This window comes from Hylobates moloch, unplaced genomic scaffold (assembly GCF_009828535.3).
Source record: "Hylobates moloch isolate HMO894 unplaced genomic scaffold, HMol_V3 SCAFFOLD_6, whole genome shotgun sequence".
NCBI classification, from domain to species: Eukaryota; Metazoa; Chordata; class Mammalia; order Primates; family Hylobatidae; genus Hylobates; species Hylobates moloch.
The window spans coordinates 52,446,416-52,459,660 of NW_026652281.1; the positions used below are offsets into that span (position 1 = coordinate 52,446,416).

At 39.6% G+C, this 13,245-nt stretch overlaps 1 protein-coding gene across 3 annotated transcripts in view; it reads right to left on the reverse strand.

Annotated features, from left to right (window-relative positions):
• The window catches only part of RHOBTB3 (Rho related BTB domain containing 3), a 79,042-nt gene that overhangs the window by 30,912 nt on the left and 34,885 nt on the right, over nucleotides 1-13,245 (reverse strand). For all 3 annotated transcript variants that reach the window (XM_032156795.2, XM_032156796.2, XM_032156793.2), the window contains exon 8: nucleotides 10,155-10,275. In XM_032156795.2, coding sequence (XP_032012686.1) covers nucleotides 10,155-10,275 — 121 coding nt within the window. The remainder of the gene's footprint in view (nucleotides 1-10,154; nucleotides 10,276-13,245) is intronic.

A 13,245-nucleotide genomic window follows, 5' to 3' on the forward strand; every position in this document is an offset into this window, starting at 1 on the left:
ATGGTTAGATCTTTCAACACTGTATATAAAAATGTGCTGAAGGAACATAATGCGGTTTATGGTTTACATACTAACTGGCAATAGGATACAGGTAAAGAAATTACTTAAGGAAACGGCAGATAGCATTTTCTAGTTAAAAGATAATCATGTTCCTTAAAACGGTCAAGGTCAAACTATCTTTTCTTTGTAGTATTCATTTGATGTTACAATTTTAAGAATTTTTTTCTAAGGAAAAGAACTACAAGAGTGAAACAAAAATGAAAAGCCCAAGTTTTCTAGTCACTTTACATAGATTATCAAGGATCTTTGTTTTGACTGTTTACTAAAATAAAATACATTTGTCACACTTTCTTCATACTACTTTCCAGGTTTCAAAAGTGAAATTTTTAGAACTGTTTTTGGTTTCATTCCTAAAAAATGATACCTACCTAGCTCAAGAGACATCCAAAATATGTACTAGCTAAGTAAATGGCGAGGGAATGTAATTTTCTAAAGAACTCTTCATGTGACAGAGACTCATATCAAAAGGACATCCGTACCTCTCTAAATATTTACCAAGACTGACTTTAGAACTGCTATAGTAACTTTTTTTACATGCCAAAACAACAAATTGGGAGTGGTAGAGAAAATATATATATTTGATGATCACCTATCACAGGGATGGTATCCCATTTTCTATCCTAGGCTAATTCCAGCCAGTTTTTGGTGAAGGTCTGGGACAATTTAAAAGAAAGATTGGCTGCGAACGTGGATTCAGCAGGAAAAAGTACAGCGATCCACCGGTACTAGCTGCCACTGCAGGTGAAGAGGAGTGGAGTCTGCAGGTGAAGCCTCTGCTAGTCCTTTGTATGCACTATCTCAACCCCCGTGACCACGCCACAGAGTAGAAATTAGTATCCCTATTTTATAGGCAAAAAACCAAAAGAACCAGAAATGTAAAGTAACATAGCCAAACCTACATAGTAAGTATGCAACCAAGCAAAGACCTTAACCAGGTCTTTCTGACTCATGGCACTACCACCTCATCAAGGTGCCTCAGTATATCAGTTCTGGTCTAAATTGTTCCATAGATTCCATTCTCATTTAGTTTTCCTTAAACCTCTCATGAGGTTAATATTCATGCTCAAAACTGGAGTAAAGAAGCCAAAGACTTATTACATGTGACTTCAAATTTATTATTATTGTGTGAAATAATTACAAAATATAATTATAAAATAAATTGCATTTTTAAAATTTTTTTTTGTTTTTTATTTTTATTATTGTTTTTTGAGACAGAGTCTCACTCTGTCTTCCAGCTAGAGTACAGTGGTATGATCTTAGCTCACAGCTTCCTCTGCTTTCTAGGTTCAAGCGATTCTTGTGCCTCAGCCTTCCAAGTAGCTGGGATTATAGGCGTGTGCCACCTTGCCTGGCTGATTTTTGTATTTTTAATAGAGACGGGGTTTCACCATGTTGGCCAGGCTGGTCTTGAACTCCCAACCTCAGGTGATCCACCCAACTTGGCCTCCAAAAGTGCTGGGATTACAGCCATGAGTCACCATGCCCAGCCAAAACATTACATTTAAATGGATAATCATCTAATTTTTAAATTATTATTCCAATTACTTCACATAAATTTGTATTGATAATATCAAAGTTACATTCCAATGTGAATTATTTCACAACTATGAATCTTTTGAAGTGTGTATTTTGCATCATAAATATTTTAAGTAAAGTGTATAGCAAAAAAAACTGTAAATTTATCTGAAGACTTCACTGTAACTTAAAAAAAAGTTTATAATTAAGATTTGAGACTGGTTACCGACCCTTACTTTGAGGGTCTGTCTTAAGTTTGACATAAATTTAAAATATAAAAATATTTTCCTTCCCAATTTTTTTTTTGGTTTGGTGTAAAACATTTAGATTACACATCAATGATAAAGTGAGAAGTACTTTCACACTTCCAATTGCTATTCCCATTTACAGCCCCCAAAATTAGACATTCATTTTTCAGAGTGACATTAAAATTTAGCTGTCTGTTAATAATTTAGCTACAATTCAAAACCATAGAGCCTAAAGGCTGTCACACTGAGAGGCATTAACATGATCTAAAAAGCAAACCTTCATGCCTGGCACAGGTTGAGTAGCCCTTATCTTAAATGCTTGAGACCAGAAATGTTTCAACATTTCCATTTTTTTTAGATTTTGGAATATTTGAGAGAAAGAGAGAGATATGTATATACATATATTATTAAGAATGTTTAATAGTATATATATATATTTTTTATATATATATATATATATACACACACACATTCTTAATAGTTTAGGATCTCTAATCTCCTTAATAGTTTAGCATCTCTAATCCAAAAATCCAAAATCCAAAATGCTCCAATAAGCATTTTCTTTGAGCACCACATCAGCACTCAAAAAATCTTGGATTTTAGGGCATTTTGGATTTTGAGTTTTAGATTAAGGGTACTCAACCCTTAATGACAAGAATGTAAAATAGGATATATGAGAGAATGCAGTTTGACTTTAAATAGAGCAACAGTTATGATTGTGCCATTCTGAAATCAATCTAATTTTTCTAGGTGCACTAACCAGGTGTTTTAAGCACTCTCATGCTCGCCTTTGAGTTAAAGTGCAAATCTCTGCTCCACCATCATGTGGCAAGTAGGGCTGTGAATACCAATACCAAAATACAACACTGTTTCAAGACTTGAGATTAACATATACAATCTCTAGCAGAGTTGCGGCCAGAGTCAATGCTATCATATATATACGTATTACAAATGTCTCAATACTAAAAGATTCAATGGATCTGAAGAGATTTGGATTTTGATTTGCACAGTCTGAACTTCTTGATTCTAGACTAGAAGATGAAAAACACACAGTTGTATCAAATTTGCAAGAAAAATTAAGATATAAGCATACTTAATGCTGACGAGGATTTGTTTGTATGAAAACAAGCACTTTCATACACTGCCAGTGGGAATGTAAATTAGTACAATGTTTCTGGACATACACAATTTCATAGCATTTATGATGTCTTAGAGATGTTCCTATTCTTTGACAAGGAATCTATTCCAAGGACATAATCCTAATTTCAGAGTGAGATATTTACATTAAATCTTCAATGCAGCTGTTATTTCTAATAATGAAAATAAAGGAGATATCTAAATTTACATCTATAGTAAAAAAATAGGATATAGCCATATAATGACATTAAAAATGTTAGTTAACAAGGGGTTTTTAATCCAGTGTAAAGTGCTTAAGACATAAGTTTAAAAATAAAAGACACACAATTGAGTACACAGTATCTATTTTCCCAGCCCCTTTTTCTAAGCAGAGGAAAACTGACTTGAGGGAAATTATGCCAAAATCAAACTGTGATTGTTATTGGGGCATAGGATTATGGGTGATTTTTATTTTTTTTTTTTTGCATCTTTATATATTATCTGACTGTCCTACAATGAGCACATACAAAATTTTTCTAATCACCATGCCCATTTCATTTTCTTTTTTTTTTTTTTTGAGACCGAGTCTCGCTCTTTCACCCAGGCTGGAGCGCAGTGGCGCGATCTCGGCTCACTGCAGGCTCCGCCCCCCGGGGTTCAAGCCATTCTCCTGCCTCAGCCTCCCGCGTAGCTGGGACTACAGGTGCCCGCCACCTCGCCCGGCTAATTTTTTGTATTTTTAGTAGAGACGGGGTTTCACCGTGTTAGCCAGGATGGTCTCGACCTCCTGACCTTGTGATCCACCCACCTCGGCCTCCCAAAGTGCTGGGATTACAGGCGTGAGCCACCGCGCCTGGCCACCCATTTCATTTTCTAAAGATGACCACTGTTCACAATATGGAATATAACTTTCCTGACCTTTTTAATTAACTTATAAACAAAACAGACATTTTCTATAAGTGTGATCATTCTGTGCACACTTGGTTAAAACAATCGTATATGACTTTCATAAACAGAAAAAATTAAAGTTTCTTCATGAAATTCAACTATTTGCTATTCAAGGAGATGAAACAGATTGGTGATTTGCTGAGTCATCTGCTTATTTCTCACTCAGAATGCCTCTGGTTTTTCTACTTCTCCCTATACATTTTGGAAGAATTCCAAAGGTACATCAGAGAAATGGCCCTGGTAAGCTGAGCCTGCTTCCAGAGTGACCACAGTGAGGCAAATTCAAACATGCTCCAGGCCGGGTGCGGTGGCTCACGCCTGTAATCCCAGCACTTAGGGAGGCCGAGGTGGGTGGATCACAAGGTCAAGAGTTCGAGACAAGCCTGGCCAACACAGTGAAACCCCGTCTCTACTAAAAGTACAAAAATTAGCTGGGTGTGATGGCGGGCGCCTGTTATCCCAGCTACTTGGGAGGCTGAGGCAGGAGAATCGCTTGAACCCGGGAGGCAGAGGTTGCAGTGAGCCAAGATCGTGCCACTGCACTCCAGCCTGGGCGACACAGTGAGACTCTGTCTCAAAAAAAAAACAAAAACAAACAAACAAAAAACACGCTCCATTCCATTCAATGGGCTGGTGGTCACATATTTTAACCATGAAAGGAGCAAGAATTCACTCAACTTCTAACTCAAAATTTCTTCTTAGTTTTCTCACTGCTACCCTGCAAGTAGTGCAAGAAGAATCAAAGAAGGATGGCTATTAGTTACATAACTCTTACCACTAAAAAGAACCTTTTGTTATCTGTGTGGTTCGTCACCCTCTTCACTTCACAAACGAGACTTGAAGACAAGAAATGTCAGGTGACTTGATCACAGACACACTGGTCAGGACGCAAAGCCAAAGCTGGAACTGGGGCCCATCCTGACGAAATGACACTGTTGCTGCTGTCTACAGCTCCCCTCCCCAACTCTCAGGAGCTGGTGTGCCTCGCCTACAGCTGGCCTTAGAGAAGCTGCTGCCAGATCCTGCCTCCACCATTCCTGCTGTTCCCTGATTCTGACTCCCAAGAAGACTTGGTTTTAGAGCTAGGGAAGCAATGAAGAGCACCACAGCAGCTGCTGCACATCATCAGCACAGACATCCAGCCAGCCCTTCCTGACCCCAGCCCCTGTATAAAGGGTGAAAGGGGAGCAGGTGCCTGTAGTAGGTAGCATCATGGAAGAAAAGCACGAGATTAGGAAGAGCAAGGATTCACCACATCATTGCTTATCTCTCTTTTTTAATATGACATATATTTTCATGTGTTACATATTCCCTTCGAAAATCTTTTCAGTGAGTTATGCTAACATAATGTTTGATGCCAATGCCTCCTATGCAAATTATAAGCATATTTGGTAGCTATTTTATAACACAGCAAAAGAGAAAAGGTGGGGATGGGAGACAACCCCTAATTCATCAATGTGTGATGGGGCCAGGCATTCATATTCAATTTACTTGAAAAAGATTGCTCTCAAACTATGCTGCAAAATGAACATCCCTGGCAAAGAGATGGACCCTCTTTCCTTTCACAAGTTTATTACAAGGCAAAGTCTTCTTCAAGTGCATTTATGCTTCAGTGGTGGATTCCCAAGTTTAGGATCATTAATCTTACTACCAATAGCCATTTATTAAAGGCAAGTCACAGTTCTAGGGACTGTAGGAGACACAGCAATGTAACAACATAGATCCTTTATTAGTGGAAATTTTAAGTTTCCTCCTGCGACCAGGAATTATGGTTTCCTTCTCACAGTTAAACTTCTAAAGCACACACACAAAGAATGAGATTAGTCATTTAGAGAATAACCCAGAATTCCAGAGTCTTAGGGGATGACTGAGGGGTTTGGGAACATCCGAAACTCCAATCAAGAGGACCTAGGATAAAAAAAAAAAAGGAGCAGACAGAGGACTAAAACATACTCATGACTTGGGAAGTAAATACCTAATCGAGTACACTGTACCTAATTTGTATAAAATACTGTGCAAATGTTAAGAGATTGGTCAGCCCTGGCCATAGAACCAGTAGCAAGAACATCTAGGAAGATCAGAGATGCTTGGTCTGGTTAATACAAACACTATGTTATAGGACAGAAGACATCTACCAGAATGTACCATGCCCTGGATCAAACACCACTAGACACTACTCTCACGTGTTCACCATATAACCTTCAGATTACCAATTCTTTTTCTGGTTATGAAAAGCAGTGCCCTAGGTTGTTATAATGGTCACTGGAATGGTTTTCCCCCGCCTTATCTCCATCTTGCGGAGTCTGCTCAGTGTGAGTCCAATCAACCCTAAATCACAGGTGACCCCAGTGCCCCCCAGGAAGTCATCTGGAAGACAGCATTCAGCCGTCTCCAGCGGCATCATTCTCCTTCTTTCAGAATGCAGAAACTGATTCAATCTCCATAAACTAGACTTTTTTTTAAAAGCTAATTTTAGAAAGGTGGAAATACTTTTTAATTTACCAATCATATTTCTTCTTAACAATGGATGTAGTCTTTTCTGTTGAAATGAGAAGTTTCTTAGATGATTGTACAAAATTATCTATTCCTGTGTTTCTCTGGTATGGATAGAGCGTACCAAACACTTTTAGTAAATGTCTTCATCAACAGACAGTTCTCTCCTAGAAGCTAATGAGAGAATTCTGTAATCGCCAGGAGCTTTATCCCTGACTAGGCGTGCCCTACCTATAATGAGCAATTTATGAAAGCTGTCTTTAGATAGACACTTAGGATCTTTATTTAGGCAACAAATAAATCAAGGTGTGATCATATGAGGGGCTTAGAGCCAGTTTTAGGTCTCTCTAAAATGACGAAAGCATGATATAAAGTCTGTGTCCTCTTGTTAGCTTTTTTTCCAGTTGTTTTTCTGTATCTCAAGGTCACTCTTGCTGCCCTACTTTCAGCGTCCCAGGTTCACACTGCACACGGGGCTGGGCTTGGCTTCTCGGAAGGTACATTGGGAAGTTTCCATTTCCCTGTCTTGGCAGATGACCGAAGTTAAAAGTAATGTGCATCTTTCTGAGGAAATATTTTTAAAAGTAAATGACTATTACTAGCTGCTACACAATTCTACCATTAGATTAGATTGTATCTTCCTTTTAGTAATTGCCCATCTAAAGTTCTACTCAGATTTTCACTGGAAAACAGCTCCTTCGATCTTTCTTGCATAACTGAAGGTATCTGACAATTCATTCTTTTTTAACTTTAAACAAATCTGTATTAAATAAAGGTTGTCACATAATTGGGTATTCCTCTACTTTGTACACAATTATTCTTACTCTCCACAGAAAAGCTGCTTCTTAACTTCTCATCTGCTGTTAACAAGCACTAAAATCCTGATTTTAACAGCATAGTAGTAAAAATGCCTCAGCGATTTAAGCTGAAAGCAGTACACTGGTACGTGGCTCTTTCACCCAGTATCAGGAATGTAAAAATGCCTTTTTATTCAAAAATACAAAGTAAATTATTTGTAGGCATGAACAATGACAGCAGTAAACTGCTATTTATTGTCAGCTGAGATCAGTAACTGATGGTTGTAGTGATTTTTTAAAAACATCACCCAGTGTTTTCCTCAGTCATTTTCCTCAAATGATTTCTCTGTAGTTACTGGTGAGAAATACTGCCTTGAGCTTCCTATCACAGTTCATTAATAAATGTCAAGCCCTATTCTAGGAATCAGAAATGCCACCTCCCATCCCACCTACCGCACCCATTCCGGGGTCCTTCTCTTCTTTAGGAATTTCTGTGACTACAACTTCTGCTGTAATTAATGGAGAAGCCACCCAAGCAGCATCTAATAAAGCAGTTCTCACATCCTTCGTTGGGCCAATGATTCCTCTTCCACCATATTCACAAAATCCCCAACCATAGCTCATAACCAGCTTCTGAGGAACGCTGCGCAATTGTTTTAACTACCAAAGATCCTTCAACACCTACATTCTTAGCAGTGGTCACTGCCAGAATGTTGAGTATTCTTTTAATAATTTCTATACAAATTTTTTATTTTTATTAGTTGGAGTTAATGAGTCCAAGGCTGGAATGCACTGAAGCAAGGCACAACCCCATCCCAGAATGGTGTCTTCTTCAGTAGCAGCTCTTATAGCATTAAGGGCATCTGTAACTCTGTCTTTCTTTTCATTAATTTTGACATCACTTGTCACACCAACCTTCAGCACAGCTACTCCATTTTAAAGTTTTGCCATTCATTCACTTTTACCTTTTCATATTCACTAGCTGTGATATCTAACTGCTCAATGATTTCTTGAATACAATTTTCAATTCAAGACTCGTCACCATTTCCTTTAAAGAGCATAGCATCACCTTTGGTCACAATGACCTCTCCAACTTTTCCTGTGTTATGAGGCCTACCCCTCTTCTCCAAACACTGCACCACCAACAGCAAGAGCCATATCTTTAAGCTGGTTCTTTCTATTGTCAACAAACCTGGAGCTTTTACTGCTATAACCTGAGGACCAACTTTTAGCCTATTCAAAAGGAAGGTTCGTAGAGCTTCTCCATCAATGTCTTCAGCAATGACAACCAAAGGCTTATAGTGAGCACTGGCAATTTCAAGAGTAGGTACAATAGACTGGGCACTAGACATCTCTGTTTCACTCAACAGAACATAGGCATCCTTGAACTCACGTTTTTGACCTTTTGATGTATTAATAACTCATGCAAAAATTTAGCCTAATTATTCGATGCATTAATAAGATACACAAAAATTTCAATGTATTAATAAGGTAGGCAAAAATTAGATATGGTGATTCCAATGCATCATTCAGTGTTTTTCCACCGTTTACTGTGATGACAACCCTTTTCATTGTTTCAGAAATGATGTTGCTGATTTCTTTGTCTCTATTTGCAGAAATTATAGCAACCTGAATAATTTCTTCAAGGGTTATCACAGGTTTAGACTGCTTCTTAAGTTCAGCAATTAGAGCATCAATAGCTAACATCATACCTTTCCTGATTTTCACTGGATTAGCACCTCTGCTAATCTTCTCAAAGACTTTCTTGACCATAGGGAGTGCAAGCACAGTAGCAGTGGTGGTGCCATCCCCAGCCTCTTCATTTGTGTTATTGGCAACATCTTAGTGTTACCGGCAACAAGCTTAGCTCCAATATTTTTATATTTATCCTTTAAGCCAATTGACTTTGCAACAGTCACACCATCTTTTGTTACTCTGGGACTTCCCTAGCTTCATTCAATAATCACAGTTCTTCCCTTCGGCCCCACTGTAGCAGCTACGGCATCGGCTAAAAGGTCGACACCTTGAAGAATTAAGGCTCAGGCACCTGCACCAAATTTTACATCTTTGGCATAAGCCCAAGTGAGATGAGGATCCCAGTATCCCGGTCTCGTCTGCGGAAAGACTGGGTAATCCAAGTATTTCTATGGGGCAGCAGCAGCAGAGCTTGTGCAGTCAGACAGGTCAGCGGCCAGTGAGGGACAGAATGCAAGACACACATGGCGATGAGCCACGTCCCCTCCCTCCGCCTCTCCCCCACCTGGTGGCACCTTGTGTGCTGGCGGCTCCCACCACATTCCTTAGATCTTAATCTACTAAAGTGATAAAATTATCCAAGCGAGTAATCAATAATGGGCACTCAAACAGCTCATCTTCATTAAAATTAGGTAGCCTTACTTTCTTAGAGAGATAAGCAGCAGCTCTCAGTTGCTCTGGTGATAAAATTCTCAGAGTGCTAGGAGGAATAAATGTAGCAATATCCATGAGTGCCTGAGGTGGGCCAGGCATAACCCTCAGTCCTTTTGCTCAAAAGAAACAGAAGACAGCTGAATTAAATAATGGTCAATTCCTTTTGCTCAAATAAAAAGGAAGAGAGCTGGATAAAATAAGCTAGAGATAAAATAATTTTAAGGTGGTTAGCTCCAGATGCAGCAAACACTAGGATCTTAAAGAAATACACACAAAAACATATAATAAAATATTATAGATCATCCCATCACTTGCTAGGCCCTAAAAGTTGATGAAGCATATGGCAAAGGAAAAAATACTATGGGAAATACAAATTTATTTTATCATTTTAATAAAATACTTCCTATTTACCTAGAAGATTTTGTTGACATTAACGTAGTATTAATCTACATCCCTCAATAGGGAATAATCATTCGTTCACACCAAACATTCAAACCTGAAGTAGAAAGCAAGGAAAGAAAATAAGAAATAAAAATGAATCATAAACTTTGTAAAAGTTGATCCATACCTTGAATTTCGAAGACAACATCAGCAAGCATCGGCTTATTAAGGAAAAACTTGAGGGAAGTGTTATAAAACCACAGAGGTTTTCTGGCTTGATAGGTTTTGCAATTCCTTAGGCAATTAATCTATAAGGGAAAACAAAAATACAGGGGAAAGGTTGTTTAATATGCTTTGATAACATATAGGCTAGGAATTTGGAAAATTATGCTAAATCTCAAAAGAAATATGATTCCCTACTCTATGGCATCTCTGATCACAGGTTTCAAAGGAACTTACCTTTAAGAACTGTATGGGCTGCCAGTCAGTGGACAACACTGCTCTCTTCGGCATTCACAGCAGTAAACGAATTGCCTAAGTGAAAACTCAGCTCCATGGCTGAGAAGCTGCAAGGTCCTGAAACCCTATGACTCTTTGTCGAGAAACAGACAACAGTAGTCCAACTCCACACAAATGCCTACTAAAATATGTTTACACGTACAACCTAATTTGTTCATTAAGACAGTCCTTGATTTGTAATTAAGAAAAATACATCTTTTGGCCAGGCGCAGTGGCTCACGCCTATAATCCCAGCACTTTGGAGGCCAAGGTGGGCACTTGAGGTCTGGAGTTTGAGACCAGCCTGGCCAACATAGCAAAACCCCGTTTCTACTGAAAATACAAAAATTAGCTGGACATGGTGGCACGTGCCTGTAATACCAGCTACTCGGGAAGCTGAGGCAGTAGAATCACTTGAACCCGAGGGGCAGAGGCTGCAGTAAGCTGAGATTATGCCACTGCACTCCAGCCTGGGCGACAGAGTGAGACCCTGTCTCCAAAAAAAGAAAAGAAAAATACAACTTTCCCTTATCACGCCATATCCTTCTTCTGCTTACTAGCTTAACACTTTCTCTTAAAGGAGTGAACATTTAAAAAAATAACCAAGAGTGATGAAGTGGTTCACCTCCATCTTTTTTGAGATGGAGTCTTGCTCTGTGGCCCAGGCTAGAGTGCAATGGCGCGATCTTGACTCACTGCAACCTCCACCTCCCAGGCTCAAGTGCTTCTCGTGCCTCAGCCTCCCGAGAAGCTGGGACTACAGGCATGTGCCACCACGCCCAGCTAATTTTTTGTAGAGACAGGGTTTTGCCATATTTCCCAGGTTGGTCTCAAACTCTTAACCTCAGGCAATCCGCCTACCTCGGCCTCCCAAAATGCTAGGATTACAGGTGTGAGCCACCGGGCCCGGCTGGTTCACCTCCATCTTCATCTCCAATCTTATAATCCTAATTGTCCTTCCTACTCACAGCAGAGCCCACTAGAACCTATAAAGAGTTTCCTGGGTTTCTGATCTGGCGTTCTGGAGACTCTCTCCCTTGATAACTTGTCTATCCTGTCGTGCCTGGCTGGAGCTAGTGGCTCCGGGAGCAGCCTCTCTGTCTAACTCAGGCCTCAGTGCTTTATCCTTTCTGTGGTCTTCAGGCATCCCCTGTGTGCCAACCCTCCTGGAAGTCAAGGGCCAGCCTCCCTTTCCATACCCTCCACCCTTTTTTCTTTTCTTTTCTTTCCTTTCTTTTTTTTTTTTTTTTAAATTTTACTCTATTTACAGTGGATAAACAAAACAAGCCTGAATATTTTCAGGTAGTGTTACCCAAATGATGATGAAATAATAAGTCATTTTAAATACTAGGATTCATTAAGACCACAATCTTGCCTAAAGCCTATGTTGTTCCCTAATTTGGAATGATTTAGTTATGATTTTTATCGAAATATCATATTTTATTCACTTTAAATTCTGATGTCTCCACCCATTCCCCCTGCTGAATCTCAGAGCCCCAGCCCTGGTCAGAATGCTAATAATCCTCTGCCTGGCTAGCTAGGAAACTCTGAAAGCTTTATCCTTAAGAAATAAACATACAACATTAGCAGTAATAAGAATACATGACACCTACTTCTCACTCTAAATTAATCTACTATGGTGGGAAGTTTAAAATCTTTGGTGAGGGGGGGGAAAATGATATTATTTTTCCTCCTAAGGCAGAAAAAAACATTCCAGAATGGTATCGATACGCAAAACAGAGAGGCAAAACAGAATCATACAAATCCTGGTCCTATAAAGTCATTCTGAGATCCTATACACAACATACCATCATACACATGGAAAGAATTCGGGCATGGGAGTCAAGTGACTGCCACGCTTAAGGAGAGTAACAGTCAAAAAGCATCCTGGGCTGGGCACGGTGGCTCACGCCTATAATCCCGGCACTTTGGGAGGCCAAGGAGGGAGGATCACGAGGTCAGGAGATCGAGACCATCCTGGCTATCAAGGTGAAACCTCGTCTTTACTAAAAATACAAAAAAATTAGCTGGGTGTGGTGGTGGGCGCCTGTAGTCCCAGCTACTGGGAGACGCTGAGGCAGGAGAATGGCGTGAACCCGGGAGGCGGAGCTTGCAGTGAGCCGAGATCGTGCCACTGCACTCCAGCCTGGGAGACAGAGCAAGACTCCATCTCAAAAAACAAAAACAAAAAGTGTCACTGAATTGGAGAGCTCGCAGAGGCTTCAGAAACCATCCAATTTATCCCTCATTTTATAGGAAGCCCTCACTTGCGCAAAGCCACAGAGATGATTTGTGGCAGATTCACAATTGTAATCTACATTTCCTGAGTCCCAATTCAGGGTTACATCCCTGTGTGGTACTCAGTAAATGAGAGAGCCCCTTACCCTGGGAAAGCACAGGAAGAAGGGGTGAAATAACTCTTCTTTCCCCTTGTGCAGAGGAGGGAATTCAGTGCAATACCATGGAATCGTATCACCCAGCCTTCCCTTTCCGCAACAAGAATTCATTTTATTCTCAGTATTCAAAGGAATGTGTTCCAAATCAGACTCAAGAAAAGGTTCAGGGTTAGAAGAAAAGGCAAGATTTCTGTAATTGTCAGCCATATAAAGGTTATGAATTTGCATATTGTGACTATTTTATAGATGTATATTACACATGAATGTACGAGAGAACTGGAGAGGGAGAGAATCTATAAACAGATTCCCTCATCTATTCTGTTTTGAATTTGAAAAAAATGGGAGAGCAGAAGTTTGAGAGAACACAAATGTACGTGATGTACA